The sequence below is a fragment of the Cololabis saira genome, chromosome 8 (assembly GCF_033807715.1).
Source record: "Cololabis saira isolate AMF1-May2022 chromosome 8, fColSai1.1, whole genome shotgun sequence".
Classification (NCBI taxonomy): domain Eukaryota; kingdom Metazoa; phylum Chordata; class Actinopteri; order Beloniformes; family Belonidae; genus Cololabis; species Cololabis saira.
The window spans coordinates 37,790,300-37,808,012 of record NC_084594.1 but is presented as its reverse complement, the minus strand read 5'-3'; the positions used below and the strand labels follow the sequence as shown (position 1 = coordinate 37,808,012).

The 17,713-nt window shown below is 43.5% G+C and overlaps 1 protein-coding gene across 4 annotated transcripts in view; it reads right to left on the bottom strand.

Moving 5' to 3' along the window:
* LOC133448934 (contactin-4-like) overlaps nt 1-17,713 on the bottom strand; it is a 242,039-nt gene that overhangs the window by 53,395 nt on the left and 170,931 nt on the right. For all 4 annotated transcript variants that reach the window (XM_061727954.1, XM_061727956.1, XM_061727955.1 and 1 more), the window contains 3 exons: nt 13,657-13,796; nt 9,059-9,188; nt 7,226-7,376 (listed from right to left, as the gene is read on the bottom strand). In XM_061727954.1, coding sequence (XP_061583938.1) covers nt 7,226-7,376; nt 9,059-9,188; nt 13,657-13,796 — 421 coding nt within the window. The remainder of the gene's footprint in view (nt 1-7,225; nt 7,377-9,058; nt 9,189-13,656; nt 13,797-17,713) is intronic.

Sequence of the window (17,713 nt, the reverse complement as noted above, 5' to 3'; positions counted from 1 at the left end):
GAAGCCTAACGTCAACCAGCCACATTTCAATGCATAAAGGGGTTTATAGCATTTGAATAACAGTGCCATAACCCCCACCTACTTTACATGCATGACCTTCAAGAATGTGCACGCTAAAAAGCCTCTGGAGCACAAGAGGCAGGGGGAGCAGCTGAAGAAAAGTTAAAAAAAGATCTTGTTTAGTCATTTCAAATTTGACAATGAAACTCCACAAACACATAGCATTTCTTCAATGGATGTGAAGAATCTCATCACATCCAACTCACAGTGACACGCCCCTTTGAGCATTTTCATGTACGGATTGAGAAAAAAAACATCTTATAAAGAAATCCACTTAAAAGATGGTTTTGATGTGAGAGCGATGCTGCAATGTCGGGCACGTATAGTGATGGCTGCAGACGGCATGTCTGGTGTGGGCAGCCTAGCTCACGTGATTCCTTCCTGCTATTAGCATATTTAAAAGGCGTGCCATGTAGGCTGCTGGCCACGGCTGGCACGGCCCACTTACACCCTCATCAGCTGGACCCACTCTGCTCTGCGCTCTCCGCTGCTTTGTTCCAGCTGATGTCATCTAAACCTCATCCCTGCAGGGTTGTCGGAGGTAGATAAGACATCCCCTCCCTCCGCTGGTGTCCTGCAGAAAAAAAAAATGAGGCTGCTGCTATGAAGATGGATTACCCAGCTGGTGACACTGGTTCCTTTTCTGCGAAGCCACTGCGGAGTACTAACGCAATTAAGGCAATTAATCTTCAACAAAGGGGGTTCACAGCTACCTCTAATGATTTTGCGCCTTTCTGCACAGGTGAATAACCAAACAGGCTTGCTTAGACATGCAAAAATACACAAACTGCAGGTGCATAACACAATTTCTTCATCTGGGCTTCTTACTGTGAAAACTAAGCCACAGATACAGCAGTCCTGCTCACCAAAGCTAAAGTGTGAAACCAGGATCTTTGTTTGTTTGTTCCAACAAACAAACACAGATCCTGGGGGGCTGGCAAGCAAAAAACTGAACCTGAGAAAACTAGAAAGATGGAGGGATGGATGTTTCTAAAATAGGACTATATACATAGGGAACTTTGATGTAAGTAATTATGGTGATTATAACTAATTACTTTTACATAATTACTGCACTCAAAGGGAGGTCCTTGTTTTTATAGTCTAGTAATGTCAGAGAAAAGCACACTTTCTACCTTTGCGCACTTACTTGAAATCAAAATGATGATATAATGTGTGTAGGCAGTTAAATGTAGTGGAATATATTTTGAATCATAAGCAGAAGTAGTCCTAAAATAGTAATTTCTGATTAACTTAATTAAAAACTTAAACCACTGCTCGTTGCTCAAGTAAAACATTAACAGTCCACCATAAATACATGAAACTGAACTCACATACATCATCGAACCTTACAAATCAAGTTATAAACTTCAGAAAAAAGACATCAGATGATGCTTTTGGCTTCACATTGCTGCCTAAAACTCAGGTCCCACCTTCATCTGTTAAGTCAGAAAAACACCGGTTTTAAACCATCATCCGTGCAGCGCCATAATACAGAAACATTCAAACTTTTACAGGACCATTTTTCTGCAGTATTTAAATACTTAAAGCACCATTTTCTTGTTTCTCTTTAGGACATAATGAGCGGTGTTTCACTCTAGTAACAATCTTAAAGGAGCCGTCTGTAAGAAATGTCCAAAACTGGTACTGCAGTCACTTTCAAAATATTGTTGAGCGGCGTGTACCCTCCCCCTCCTCCCCCCGACCAGAGGTTGCCAGGTAGGCTGCAGAATGCAGCAGGAACGTAGGCTGCCATGGCTGCGATAATTAGAGCCGAGCTGGCAACCCGGATGCCGAAACAATACTGACTTGGTGATTGGGAGATAGGTGGAGGGTGGAGCTTCAGAAACAATACTGACTTGGTGATTGGGAGATAGGTGGAGGGTGGAGCTTCAGAAACAATACTGACTTGGTGATTGGGAGATAGGTGGAGGGTGGAGCTTCAGAAACAATACTGACTTGGTGATTGGGAGATAGGTGGAGGGTGGAGCTTCAGAAACAATACTGACTTGGTGATTGGGAGATAGGTGGAGGGTGGAGCTTCAGAAACAATACTGACTTGGTGATTGGGAGATAGGTGGAGGGTGGAGCTTCAGGCCAAAACAAAAAACGACAACATAAACATCAGTTGAGGACTGCAACTCCTCTTTTTAAACTGGAATATCCTGGCTTGAGTGCTAGTGCAAGTATTTGAAATGAACATGATTTTTAAATGTCTGTTGACATATCGGGGTCATTTTATGATTCGTTTTATTAATGCTCTTACATACAGCTCCTTTAATGTTTTGCTTTTTTTCTTCTTCAGCTGTTTGGTTAGATTTGGGGGAAAAAATCAAAAAAAAACTTTCAAAAGTCAGTTGGGTAGGTTAAGACATTAACAATTACAAGGCAGCCTGTAGGTTTTAAACTTCAAATGCCAAATAAAAATCCACTTGTTTAGTTTAAAAAAAGATCCTTGTTTGCCTTAAAGCAGACATTAATATTGTACTGACTAAAAACTTCCCCAACAGTTCCTCCCGCCTGATGTGACCCCTCAACAGAATACTGAGCCCTGAAAGAAACATCTGGTTCTGGTTCAGGACACAACTGGTTCTGGTTCATGACATATCTGGATCATGGAACAACTGGTTCATGGAACAACTGCTTCATGGAACAACTGCTTCATGGAACAACTGGTTCATGGAACAACTGCTTCATGGAACAACTGCTTCATGGAACAACTGGTTCATGGAACAACTGCTTCATGGAACAACTGGTTCATGGCACATCTGGTTCTGGTTCATGACACAATGGGTTTATGGAACAACTGGTTCGTGACATAACTGGTTCATGGCACATCTGGTTCATGGAACAACTGGTTCTGGTTCAGGACACAATGGGTTTATGGTACAACTGGTTCATGGAACAAGTGGTTCATGGAACAACTGGTTCATGGAATAACTGGTTCATGGTACAACTGGTTCATGGAACAACTGATTCATGAAATAACTGGGTCATGAAATAACTGGTTCATAGCACAACTGGTTCATGGCACATCTGGTTCATGGTACAACTGGTTCATGGTACAACTGGTTCATGGTACAACTGGTTCATGGTACAACTGGTTCATGGAACAAGTGGTTCTGGTTCAGGACACAATGGGTTTATGGTACAACTGGTTCATGGTACAACTGGTTCATGGAACAAGTGGTTCATGGAACAACTGGTTCATGGTACAACTGGTTCATGGAACAAGTGGTTCATGGAACAACTGGTTCATGGTACAACTGGTTCATGGAACAACTGATTCATGAAATAACTGGGTCATGAAATAACTGGGTCATGAAATAACTCGTTCATAGCACAACTGGTTCATGGCACAACGGGATCATGGCACAACGGGTTCATGGCACATCTGTTGCATGACATATCTGGTTCTGGTTCTGGTCACAACTGGTTCATGACACACCTGGTTTTGGTTCATGATAAAACTGGTTCATGACACAACTAGTTTAATACACGATTCAATTTTATTTATATTTTTTTTATATATATAGCGTCTATTACAACAAGTTTTCTCTAGGCGCTTTCCACCCAGAACATGACCCCCGATCAATTATTACATAAACAATGGCAGGTAAAAACTCCCCTAGTGGGAGAAAAACCTTAAGCCAAACAGTGGCAAGGAAAAACTCCCCTTTAGGAGGAAGAAACCTTCAAGGGTATGATTAAAACAGTGCATCGGTTTGTTTACTTTTTGTGAGATGCCTATTGATTCTAGAAGAGAATTAAAAGCTAATTTAAGATTATCGCTGTCAACATCCATATGAATGTTAAAGTCAGCCGCTATGATGACTTTATCTGTACTGATCAATAAACCAGATAGGAAATCTGAAAACTCAGACAGAAACTCTAGATAAGCATCAGCAGGGGGCCGGTACACTTCCACTAACAAAACTGGCTTCTCTGATTTCCAGCTTGGGAGTTGTGAGGCTTTTGAACGTATTATAATTGTATTTAGGTTTAGATTTTATATGAAGACTGGAGTTGTAGATCACAACCGGTTCATGACAACTGGTCATCACACAAATGCCATGCAATTAAAATTCAATAGCTGACCAACAGGCATGACAGCTATTAGTTGGCAGGTGATAAAAAAGGCAGCTGGTCTCATGATTACAACAGCAGATACTTTTCATTGTGTGGCACACAAGACCTTTGTGTGTGCGTCCGTGTGTCTGGATATGTCACAGATTTGAGAAAGGGTGCATAATAGGAAAATGAGAGGCACAATCAGCACATTTAAAAACACTTCTGTGTGTTTTCAAGCGCTGTAAACATTTTTTCTAATTCTTAACTAGCAATAAAATCTGGAATAATGGCAGAGAGAAAATGTCCTTTCAGTGGAGTACAGCTGGGGCTGTTTGAATTTAAATTTTTGGTTTTCTCTTTTTAATTTTCAAGCAGTGACTCGTGGTCTGAGCCAAATAGCATTCATTTGAAAGTACGCATTACTGAATTTCAGTCAGGCTTCCAAAGTACCGTACCAGAAAGAAGACAGTTTTAGAGAAATACATTCATTAAACGTCTGTTACCGCGACACAAAAGAATTAGCTGCAGTAAGGTCATCTCTCCATTATAGCTGCTACTAAAAAATGTACATAAAATTCATAAAATGAATTAGATTCCAATCTTAAATGCTTTATTATTTCTGAAATAGTCTAAAACTAAAGCAGGAACTCCGACAAGCACATTTATAAACACTCTCTCATTTCAGGCAGAGAAATCGTCGAGAAGCATTTAAGAGTTCACAACAGATGATGTCAGTTCATGAATCACTTTGTGAGGATGCAAGTTCACATCACACCCCACATGTGTGAAAACAATCTGAACCACGATGTCAAATGGGTGGAGCCCGTCAGGGTGCTGTGAAGTCGAGGTGCGTGATTGAAGTGGCGCAGGGCGGGTGAAGGGCACCAGCAGCGGAACCACTATGCAAATGCCACGCCACTTTGTTTGACAAGCAACAACACTGCTTTGTATATATGCAAAGGCTGGCAAGACACTGCGCACACAGTCCTGCTGTCACAGGGAAGTCATGCAGGAGAGGCGATACCCAGTGGATGACCTCTGTCTCCAGTGGGGCTTCAGGGCCAGACTTCACACTTCATTTGGACAGATAACACACACACACACAGGAAGGAGTTATCACGATCAGAGAGCGTCGTATCGACGGGGTCAAACGGGGCCGGAAGCTTTAGGTTCGCCCCTTTTCTCCTTGGAAACTTGTAAACGCGTCAGAAGTTAAAGAATCTGATTTCTGGAGCCTTTATCATACCCCCACTGAGGTGAAAAGTACTTGATTAGCACTTTGAATTTACTCAGCAGCTGGTCTGTTCAGCCGGCACAAAAGAGCTGGAGATAAAACACAGTGGACGCCATTAAGCATCTCTCAGTTATATCTCACGCTGGTTATTGCCCCCTCAGCTGGGTGTTGCATCAGAACTCCACTTTGTCTTGGAAGTCGACACAACAGAGGCCACTTGTGCACAATTATGGTGCAGCAGAGCAACACAAGGTGGAAAAAAATAACTCCAGGTTGCCTAGCTCTGTTGCCCTGTGAGCTGTTATTGCAATTTATCTATTTCACTCATTCATCTTACGCTGCAACCCTATGTCTTCACTGCAAAAACTGCTTATAGAAAGTAGCCTAATATTCCTAAATCTAGTCACATCGTCTCGTATCAAGCAAAAACTAGCTCATGACTAGCAGTATTTGAAACGAGCAAATTAAACACTAGACAAAAAGTAAGGCTAATTTTCTTGATACAAGAAATTGTCATTGAAACTACAACCAGAGGTGTCTTCAGTATTCACATTCATTACTCAGGTAGAAGTATAGATACTAGAGTTTAAAAATACTCCTGTAGAAATTGAAGTATCAACTCAAGTTTTTTACTCAAGTAAAAGTATAAAAGTACTGGTTTCAAATCTATTTAAAGTCTAAAAGTAAAAGTAATGTAAGGGGGAAAAAACCCATTAAGGACAAAAGCAAATGAAAATGAATGCATCTTAGTATAATGCAAATATATTAAAGAAGCATATATGTGTACTATTGAGCATTAACATGTGTTTCACAGAGCAGACGCGTACAAACCAATAGGGTGTCGGAATGGTATTATGTTTATACTTCTCATCCAACCACAACCAAATTCACTCTATCCGGATGGCGCAATTTAACTGGATAGTATTTTTTTAAAGTCTGAAATGAAATAGAGTAACGAGGCTGTTTTTAAAATGTAAGGAGTAAAAAGTACAGATAATTGCGTGAAAATGTAAGGAGTAAAAGTAAAAAGTCGTCTGAAAAATAATTACTCCAGTGAAGTATTGATAACCAAAATTTCTTCTTAAGTAAGGTAACAAAGTATTTGTACTTCGTTACTTGACACCTCTGACTACAACTCCCAGCATTCCTCCTCCTTATCATGGACTGCACCTGTGCCGTCATCGCCTTCATCTGTTTCACCTGTTCTCAAACAGATTTATACCCTGCACAATCCCCAGCTCTTGGTGTGCTATTGTTTGGTCCACATGTCTAATGTTTGTCAGGCTACACCAACTTACAGTACATGTGTCTCTGAGACTTCCTGATTAAATCCTACTTCAGTTACCCTGCGCTTGTGTCCACCTGCTACTTCAAAACCCTGACAGAAATTAGTCTTTGCAGTGTTTAAACCACTTCCAAATATGTGCAACGTCCCAGAAAACTATATATTTTAAAGGAAGATTTGCTTGAAAGTTCCAGTTAAGGTTGGAACTTGCCTCAGCATCAATGCATGGCATGACCAGAGATTTACAAGATTTTGCCTGCAATAAGACAAATATCACCAGTGAAACAAAGTTGAGCAAATACCATGCCTTTACTAGCTCTACTGCACAGACTGTGTTGAGGGATTTCAGTGGAGGAAGCTCTGTATACGTCCTGATCTAACAATTTATCATAACCATAGGCTCTTTTTTCCAGGCTGAGCATTTTGTCCAGCAGGAGTTGACATCACATGGACACACTTGGTTGTTGTTAAGCCATGAATCATCTGCAGTTTTACATAGGAGTGTGGCCTGCTGGGATCCAACTCGGCTCTGAGCAATGACAACACATAGTAGTCCAACACTGCAAATAGGGACTTACCTGCTATTTCCATAGAGGGGTTCACTGCCCTTCCTCCAAGAAATCACCCCCCAAGGAGACATCTTGGGCTTGCATTCGATGAGCACATCTCCTCCCACCTTCACCATCGTCTGGCTCTTGAGTTGATTGCGAGAAAAATCTGGGGCAACAGCTGAGATAAGAACAGCATATTGAAGCCGGTGTGTGGAAAGATTCACATCATACACGCATTTATCTCTGATTATTGAGCTTAGGTAAACATGTCTCTCCTAATTATTTTGCAATTTTAGCAAAATCAAGGCAATATCTTTCTTTCTTTTGCCACAGATAATTCAAAAGTACTTGATTACACAATAATCAGAAAACTGTAGTAATCATAAAGTTACTGTAAAGTAAAGCCCACAGTTGATATGAAGTCAAAGCAACTTAATGTTTCTTTGTTTGTTTTATTAAGATCCCCATTAGCTTTTGCAAAGCAGCAGCTATTTTTCCTGGGGTCTTCATACTCTCATGAGTGACAATACAGTGTACACACAATACAAACCAAACAGAAAAAATACTCATTCACAAATATATACAGAAACACAAACATTCACACATACAAAACATATAAACAAGAAAACATACAAGACAAGCTCCTATTGAATCATCACGAATACTTTGTTACATTGCAAAGATGCCATGACCCAACAATATGAGTTAAATATTTAATTATTTAATTAATTAATTATTAAATATTAATCCTTAAAATGTTGTGTACAATAATAATCTTTTATTTTCATTTTAAAACTTAGCATATTTTTCTGTTGCGTTACATAATCAGGAAGTGAATTCCACTCCTTCATTGCTCCGTGTATCACTGTGCCAGCAGATGTGTTAGATTTTGGTAAGGTAAAGCAACGTCTAGCAGCATGTCTTGTTGAATAGTTTTGTAATAATACAATTTCTTATAAACACCATCAACAAGTACAAAAATCTATTTCTTACATCTAGCCAACAGAGACTGTCATGCACGTGCTGCTTTATTCTGAGCCAATGATGTGTTTGACCAGACAACAGTACAATAATTCAGATGTGAGAAAACCAAGGCTTGAATTACTTGATTAGTGGTTTGTGGCGTAAGATATTTTTTGCATCTCCTGATCATTGATAAAATATTTCCAATTTTTGTTACTATTCTCTGTATGTGTTTTTCCCATGTTAATGTATTATCAATAATAATCCCCAACAGTTTAACTTCATAAACTTGTTTGATTGTTTCATTATTAATGTTAGGTCAAGCCTTGGATTCGTACTCAATGTGTGGTTTGTTCCAACAATCATCCCAGTGGTCTTCGACACATTCAAAATAAGTTTATTGCTATTAATCCATTCCATAACTAATTTAATTTCCTCTCTTAAATTTGTATTTAAATCACAATGTAATGTAATTTCCTTATTAATCTCAGTTATGCTGCACATGAATCATCCCTCATCATAACATTTTCTGGTTAAAAGAAAATGTGCCCTTTTCAGTTTGATATCATCCTCACATCCTTCTCTAGAATCTCCACCTTTAGTCCGACCACAGCATCACAGCGCTAGTGAGCTGCTTCTACCACAGCGAGCAGAGGGACAGACGGGCGGCTGAGGCGGATGGGCGAGGTAGCTGAACGGAGCAGCTCTGCCATGCATCATTGTCAACCACCAAACTCATCCTACTATTAATGCTTTTCAATTACAAACCAATAAGAGCCAGGCTGGAGGTCAGCTGACAGTGCTGGGCTGTGGGGAGAAGACAGATCTGACCTGCTCGTGTTTTTGTGCCGCTGCAGACGCCGTGCAAACACATGCACACACGAGACTCTGTCTTACCTATAACTCTCAGCTCTGCGTTGGAGTAGACCTCGCCGTGCTTGTTCCCAGCCACACACTGGTACATTCCTGTGTCGGAAAGGGTCAGGCGACTGATAGACAACACCCCATTGGCGACCTGTATACGCTCCTGAAAACACAGACATGCGGCTTTCATATGCATTTGTTCCTCGGTAGAGGTGTCAAAAGTATTCACATTCATTACTCAGGTAAAAGTATAGATACTAGAGTTTAAAAATACTCCTGTAGAAGTTGAAGTATCAACTCAAGTTTTTTACTCAAGTAAAAGTATAAAAGTACTGGTTTCAAAACTACTTAAAGTATAAAAGTAAACGTAATGTAAGGGGGAAAAAGGCCATTAAGAACAAAAGCCAATGAAAATGAATGCATCTTAGTATAATGCAAATATATTAAAGAACCATATATGTGTACTATTGAGCATTAACATGTGTTTCAGAGAGCAGCAGATATGATGACTAGTTGCCTATAAGTATTGTAATGGTGCAAAAAGTCAAACTTCAGAGGCATGTCATCATTTATCCTAACCTTTATTGGAATGTACATCCAAGTTTAGTTGCAGGAATCTGAGGGAACGGATGTAAGAACAAAACTGGACAAGAACATCTGAAACAACCACAACCAAATTCACTCTATCCGGATGGAGCAATTTAACTGGATAGTTTTTTTTTTAAAGGCCGAAATGAAATAGAGTAACGAGGCTGTTTTTAAAATGTAAGGAGTAAAAAGTACAGATAATTGCGTGAAAATGTAAGGAGTAAAAGTAAAAAGTCGTCTGAAAAATAATGACTCCAGTGAAGTATAGATAACCAAAATGTCTACTTAAGTAAGGTAACGAAGTATTTGTACTTCGTTACTTGACACCTCTGTTCCTCGGCGCTCATCTACATAGAAACAGCCAGGCAGTGGGCCCTGTGAATTATGGTCTGGAAGTGACAGACGTGGCAATAAATCTAGGTTTTCATCACTAATGGAGAAAAAGGCTTGGGTGGATGGAAGCAGGCTAGCAGAAAATGACCCTAATCAATCTACATGTTTATGAGAGTGAAAAAAAAAAACCCCTGCCCTATTTATATCACTGAAGACACCACAGGACCTGTTTTCCCTTCAGCAAGAGTTGGGAACATGAGGGGAAGGAATATCAGAATGTCTGAAAACTGCGTCTAAAATACTGCAGGTGCACCTTTCCATACTGAGTGCTGTGAAGACGATGATGATGCACCTCCTCTTCGTCTGTTTGGACCGCCGTTTCCGGCCACATGCAGGGACAATCAAGCTCGTCATTGAGCCATCAAATTAAAATCTGTTTAAGTGCTGCTGGGTTCGATGAAGTAAAACCTCCAAAAGATCATTGCATCAGCTGGACTCGGAGTTCCTGCATCCCCTCTCTCACTACGGTCTTAAATGTTGGAGCAGTTGTCGTACATCTCTGTGCAGCCGTTGTCAGGTTTTTGCTTCCTCGCGGCTTTTGTTCTCGCGTGTTTTTCCTCCTGCTTCGCCCACACTGTCGTTAGAGCCCATTTGAACTCTGGTCACGGGGGATTAAGGTGATGTCACATGAAAAGGGAGGCTGTCCTCACAGAAAGATCACAAACTAATCCCGTATTTGAGCGGGCTGTGCCTGAATTTCCATAACGCTCAGCGGCTCCGGATGTGCAGGGGGGTGACTATCCCTTCTGGCGAGGGAAGCAAATGGTGGCGTGTATCAGTCTGTGCACGGACAGCACTCCCATTTACATCTGCTATTAATTAACCATGACGCTCCCCTCAAATCAGCAGTTTTCCTTGCTGGGACCTGGGGGGACCATCTGTACGCCTTCTGCTGAGTGCAAATGATTGGCAATGTCACTTCCCAGCAACAGTGATTGATACACTTGATTAAAAAAAAGAGAGAGGGAAAACTGCAGAACATAAAACAAGGGGATACTTTCTGCAGTTTAGAGGAGTGGGAACTATGTAGGGCTTTGATTGATGTCGTCTGAAAATCACCAACTGCAAAGACCGTTCATGTAAAATCCCTTTTAAAGATCGTAAAATTTTAACAGTGATAAAAGAAGGAAATTCCTCAAATGCAGATACAAAAAAAAGAGAAAAAAAAACATAAAACAAATACTGCACCAGATTTAATTGTCCTCTATTTGATCTTTAAAACATGAGCATCATTATAACCCGTAACACGAGAGACGACTGCGAGATCAATCCAGTCTGTTTTTTCAAAGATATTTGATTAAGTTGTGCTGGACTGAAAAAGAAAGTAGTGAAGTAGACGCGAGCAAAGTTCCCAAGAGGCTTTGCGATGTCAAGAACAGGAAGTTTGAACTGAGCCTACTTGCCCCACTTGAGACTGAATGAAGATGGAAGTCGGGGTTTCAACCGTCTTCTGAGGGGGATGTAGAGATCCATGACGAGGCCCCAGACTCTTCAAGGAGAGAACCTCGGTTCAAGTGCACTGCAGTTAAGCATCTGCATGGCGGTCTGTCTGCACGGACTACACTGGGCTGTACGGGGAAAGTTTACTTTTAATTGCACAGCTACTTAATCCTGAAGGCCCTGTCAAAAAAAGCAGGAGCGAGTCTCTTAAAGAGAAAAATCCTATTAACAGAGTGTGTTTTGACACAGAGAGGTTTAAAAGAGTCGCCCAGGAAAATACCGTGACTGAAAACAGAAGTATGATCACAATTATGTAAACAAAAATGCTAGAAATAGTTTTGTTTTTGCTGCATTTAGAGGAACATACACACATAAGAGCATACATAACTCTGGTTACCCGGCATGCCGTCACATTTTCCCCCCTTTGTTCGCCAAGTCAGCTGAACAAAGTTAGAAAACTATCAGAAAAAATGAAATTCATTGAAATTCAGTAAGAAAGACCTCAAGTGATTCCCTGTGATAAAGATAGCGAAGGGGGAGTCCTGTCCTTCCACTGTTAACCTTCCCCTTCTCCACTGATTAAGCCACTGTGGTTAATGGTGGCCTTTCAAAAATGCAGCATCTTTGCTGATTAATTTATTCACCCATGCATTCTTAATATATCCAGAATATTTATCATGCCTATGTTAAGGTGAATTCTTCTGCACTGCCGTGCCGTCGCTGGAACCTTTACACTTCTCACTGCTGTACGTCCAGGTGGCCGAGCAGGTTAGCATTTTAACATATTTCCATTTGCATTTATTCCGCTCGCAATAAAATCAGGAGAAAAACAAGGCCACAGCTCATCGTAGCAAACAGAAGAAGGGGAATTTTTTCTTTCTCAGCACCAGCTTGCTATTGGTTAAACATATTGTCAATAATGGCTCCCTGAAGGCTAAACCAAATCCACGTCTGTGAAACAGACGAATGCTGCGCGCAGCACGGCCTCCGGTAGGGCGACGACAGACGGGCTTCACTGCAACCACATGCACAACATTCAAATTCTGATCGACATCCTCCCGTGTGTTTGTTGCCTTCTCCGAATAATGAATCAAATTAACATAATGATAATTACTTATCAGATGCAAGCTGCACCCAAGTGTCCAATTAGTCTCTTCCAAACAACCTGGTTAAAGGGAGAAATCATAATCCAATAGAAGTGATAAAGAAATGATCTTGCTCTAAATGCAAACGTGAGACAGCATTCGTTGTGCAAGTCAGAAGACATAAAGCTAAAGGAAAAAATAAGAAAATCCACATTTTATACATTGTCTTAATACAGGCAACCTTTTTCATCGTTGCTGGCATTGGATGAGTAGCTGTGCTAGGTGAGGATAATTAGCATAGTTTTGCTTCTACGCTCACAGTTTAGTCTCTAGCTCTGCACAGCACCAGAGACGCCATCCAATTCCTTTTAATGGAAAGCTACTTTGCAGAATTGAAGAACAGCATGTGCAGCTGAATAAGAGAGTACTCTCTGGGGCTAAATATAATGCGCGGCCATTTGTAGGTAAAGCTCAATCAAGCAGCGCACTAAAGAGTTGCTGCACAAAGGCAGCACATGCAGGCGTGTACAGTAATCCCTGGTTTTTCGCAGGGGTTACGTTCCAAAAAGAACCCGTGATAAGTGAAATCTGTGAAGTAGTGACCTTTATTTTTTGTACAATTATTATACAAGGCTGCAAATTGTGGAGATCAGCGCCGCCCGACCGCGACCTGAGTAATTGGATTTGAACGGGAGAAAATGAAAAGTGATTATGAAAAAAAATACAATAAGTACAGTAGGACAGATTGAGACTGGCGCGTGTTTCACTGCTCTTCTGACGGTGCTGCATCCCAACTCCGCTCTGTAGAGTCTTTTTCTTCTAAAGAGCGGGGTGCAGGTGTGTTTTTTGAGAGAAGAACATAGTTATGGAAAGTTGTTGTCGCTCTTTTTTCTTCTGGGCAAAAATATTCTTATAAACCGACATGCTACCATGGATTATATCTGAGAACTGTAGCGGGGAGACTGTTTAGCCAATCAGAACGTAGAACACAATGCACAATGCAAATCCATAAGCAGCGAGACCATGAAAGGTAACTTTAAGGGATTACTGTATTCTGCACTCAGCAGCAATGACATTTACGGACATGCAGGAATTCAGACTTCGGAGAGACGTGGCAGATCTCACCTCTGTCGGCTCCAGGTTCTCTCCATTCTTCATCCACCTGTACGAGGGTTTGGGCTTCCCGGTGGCTTTACAGTCCCACACCAGCGAGTCATCGATGAGCTTCTGGACATCCTGGGGCTTCTCAATGAGATGAGGCGGCGCTGGAGACGACAGAAGTCAACATGAGCGCGCTGATGACATGAACGTTTCAGCGGATGAAGATTAAATTCAAACTACACTGAGCTCATTGCACCACAATGTTTATTGGATAAAAGGAGTTCCTTCTTTTTTTTTATATTTTATTTGTATTTATTTTCAACAAAAACAAAACATAAGACAGACAGGGTCATCACAGGTGTATAGAAATGCATATTGTAGAAACAAGATTGAATGGGTCCGGGTTACATTTTTATCCAAATATATTGGGTCCTTAGTGTCCATGTGTGCCGATTGGGGTGCTAGAGGATTTTAGATCCTTTACTCTGTTTCTTTTAGATCCTAAGCGTGTCAAGGTTGACATTCCCCCAGCCTCCAGTTTGCCTTCAGTTTCTGTCTTGCCCCGCCTGTGTCCCATCTGCCCTGATTGTGTCTGCACCTGTGTCTCGTCTTGTCTCGTCTTCCCCTCAGTATATCTTGTCTTGTCATTCCTTGGTTCCCTGTCGGTCCGTACTGTTCTCTCCTCCATGTCTCCTTGTAGTTTTTGTCTTGATCCTGGTTTTTGTGTTTTTTGATCCTGCTCTGCAGCGCCTTGTTTTTGCCTTTTTATGGATTAAATCCTTTTTGTTTTTGAGAACTCCTGACTCCAGCCTCCCTCTGTCTCCTGCACTTGGGTCCTGAACAAACCATACCATGACAGAACGGACCGACCAGGTGGACCCAGCGGGAGAGTACCTCACCATGTTGGACTTCCTCTGCCGTGAAGCGGCTAAAAACGTGCGTGAGTGTTGGGACCCCTTTTGGGGAACACGCCTGGCTCTGGGTGGGCCCAGGAGCCTGCAGATGCAACGGCGACGGCGTCAGCGCCAGCGCCAGCCCCAGCCTGTTCCGGCTCCAGCTCCTGCACCTGTCCCAATTCCTGTGGTGGTCTCGGATGCACCTCCCCACGTTCCTGTGGTGGTCCCGGACGCACCAGCCCCTCCTCCGGTGATGGTTTCGGACCCCCCTCAGCCGGCTCCGAGGACTCGTGTCCCCCCCCAGCCGGCTCCGAGGACTCGTGTCCCCCCCCCAGCCAGCTCCGAGGACTCGTGTCCCCCCCCAACCAACTCCGAGGACCCGTGTCCCCCCCCAGCCCGCCCTGGATGTGGACTCTGGGGACATCTGGGATCTGTCCCTTGAGGGGGGGCCGGCGCCCCTCGAGGGGGGGCCAGCGCCCCTCGAGGGGGGGCCAGCGCCACGGACCCGGGTACCCCCGCAGCCGGCGCCCAGGACCCGGGTACCCCCGCAGCCGGCGCCTCGGACCTGGGCTCCCCCGCAGCCAGCGCCTCGGACCCGGGCACCCCCGCAGCCATGTCCCGTTCCTGAGCCATGTCCCGTTCCTGAGCCGTGTCCTGTTCCTGAGGCGGCCCCGCAGCCCTCTGTTCCTGAGGCGGCCCCGCAGCCCTCTGTTCCTGAGGCGGCCCCGCAGCCCTCTGTTCCTGAGGCGGCCCCGCAGCCCTCTGTTCCTGAGACGGTCCCGCAGCCCTCTGTTCCTGAGACGGTCCCGCAGCCCTCTGTTCCTGAGGCGGTCCCGCAGCCCTCTGTTCCTGAGGCGGTCCCGCAGCCCTGTGTTCCTGAGGCGGTCCCGCAGCCCTCTGTTCCTGAGGCGGTCCCGCAGCCCCGTCAGGTTCCCGAGTCCCGTCAGGTTCCCGAGTCCCGCCAGGAATCCCTGTCACGCCCCACGCCGAGACCGCCAAGCCCCACGCCGAGACCGCCAAGCCCCACGCCGAGACCGCCAAGCCCCACGCCGAGACCGCCAAGCCCCACGCCAAGACCGCCAAGCCCCACGCCAAGACCGCCAAGCCCCACGCCAAGACCCACGCCGAGCCCCACGCCAAGACCGCCAAGACCCACGCCGAGCCCCACGCCAAGACCGCCAAGCCCCACGCTGAGACCCACGTCAAGACCCAGGCCTAGGCCTCGTGGGCGGCCCCCGGAGCGTTCTCGCCGGTCTGGTCGGCCTCGTGGACGTCCCCCCGAGCGTTCTCGCCGGTCTGCCCGGCTTCGTGGGCGACCCCCGGAGCTGTCTCGCAGGTCTGCACAGTCCCCAGGATGGCCCCCGGAACGTTGGCCGTGTGTTGGCCTGGGCCCTCCTCCAGGCCCCCTCCGCCCGCCCTGGGTGGTAGGCCGAATGGGACATCTGGGATCTGTCCCTTGAGGGGGGGGTTCTGTCAAGGTTGACATTCCCCCAGCCTCCAGTTTGCCTTCAGTTTCTGTCTTGCCCCGCCTGTGTCCCATCTGCCCTGATTGTGTCCACACCTGTGTCTCGTCATGTCTCGTTATCCCTTCAGTATATCTTGTCTTGTCATTCCTTGGTTCCCTGTCGGTCCGTACTGTTCTCTCCTCCATGTCTCCTTGTAGTTTTTGTCTTGATCCTGGTTTTTGTGTTTTTTGATCCTGCTCTGCAGCGCCTTGTTTTTGCCTTTTTTATGGATTAAATCCTTTTTGTTTTTGAGAACTCCTGACTCCAGCCTCCCTCTGTCTCCTGCACTTGGGTCCTGAACAAACCATACCATGACAAAGCGTTCCGTACCAAGGAAGATGTCTCCCATTCTTTCGTAACTCAAAAGTCCATTCTTTTTGTGCAGAGGGGAAATACAAAGAACAATGGCATATTTCTTCTACCAAACGCATATACAGAAAATAATTTCAGGTTCAAATAGGACTTCCATTTTTCCCAGTATTTTTCACCTTTCTTGGTAGCATGTCCCAAAGAAAAAGTCCATATTATAGATTTCATTAACTATTTTGATCCACTCAAGGATTGTAGGAGATTCTTTACTCAGCCATTTTCTGGTTATTGCATTTTTACTAGCTACTAACAGTATTTGTAAGATCTATCTGTCCTGTTTATTCAGTCCAGTTGGTACATTTCCTAAATATATAGCACTAAAATTGAAAATAAGTTCTGAGCTGATTATAAATCAAAAGGAGTTCCTTCTTGCGACTGAATTAAAGCATGAGACATGAAACAATACATAGAAAACCCTATTATTTTAAATGTTTCATTATTTCAAGTGTTTAATATATACCCAGACTTAAAGCCCCCCCACCCCCCTTGAGCAGTTTGTAAACAATGTTTTTTGAAGCATTATAAATGCTTTGGGTAATTTGTTCTATTTATTTTTCTCATTGTGTACAATTCTTTTTTTACATTGTGTGTGGTGCACGGGTCTCTGGCATGATAGGGTTAAATGATTGTTTGTGTTGCATAAACAAGTCCATCTGAAGTTACACATTTACTCTGTTATCAAAGTCTTTTCATGGTTTTCTTGTACTTTCCCCTTCCTCAGATCTGAACCAAACTGAAGAATACTGGCTCCATATCCGTTACAGATGTCATAAAAATAGTCCATTAAACACAGTTTCAGTAGATGATGGCATAACTTCCTCAGGAGGAGAATTGATTCTTGCGAGCAACATACGACTTGGTAACGATTAAGCCCAAAAAGGAAGCACATAAAAGCAGATCTATGGAGGTCTCCCTGACGTGTAGGTCAAGCTGCTATCATCCTCCATCACACGAGGCCGGCGGCCGGACAAGAAGCGCTTTCAGGTGCACAGATCTGACCTTCTGTTACTTCCAAGGACCGGCCAAGGACATCCTGAGCTAATTAGTGCAGTATCTAGAGCAAGAAAACTCATTCCTAATTTCTAATTCCTAAGAAAGTAAAAAGGTCTGATTAGTCTCATCTAGCGGTAGACTATTTGACTAGTTTTAAGAATTCTACTCAATGCTTTTTTTCTTGACCCACTGAAAGAGACATTTTTGCTTAAAGGAGACCTATTATGAAAAACATGTTTTCTCTTGTTTTAACATATATAAAGTGGTCTCCCCTCAACCTGCCAACTCAGAGAAGGAGGAAAGCAACCAAATTGTGCA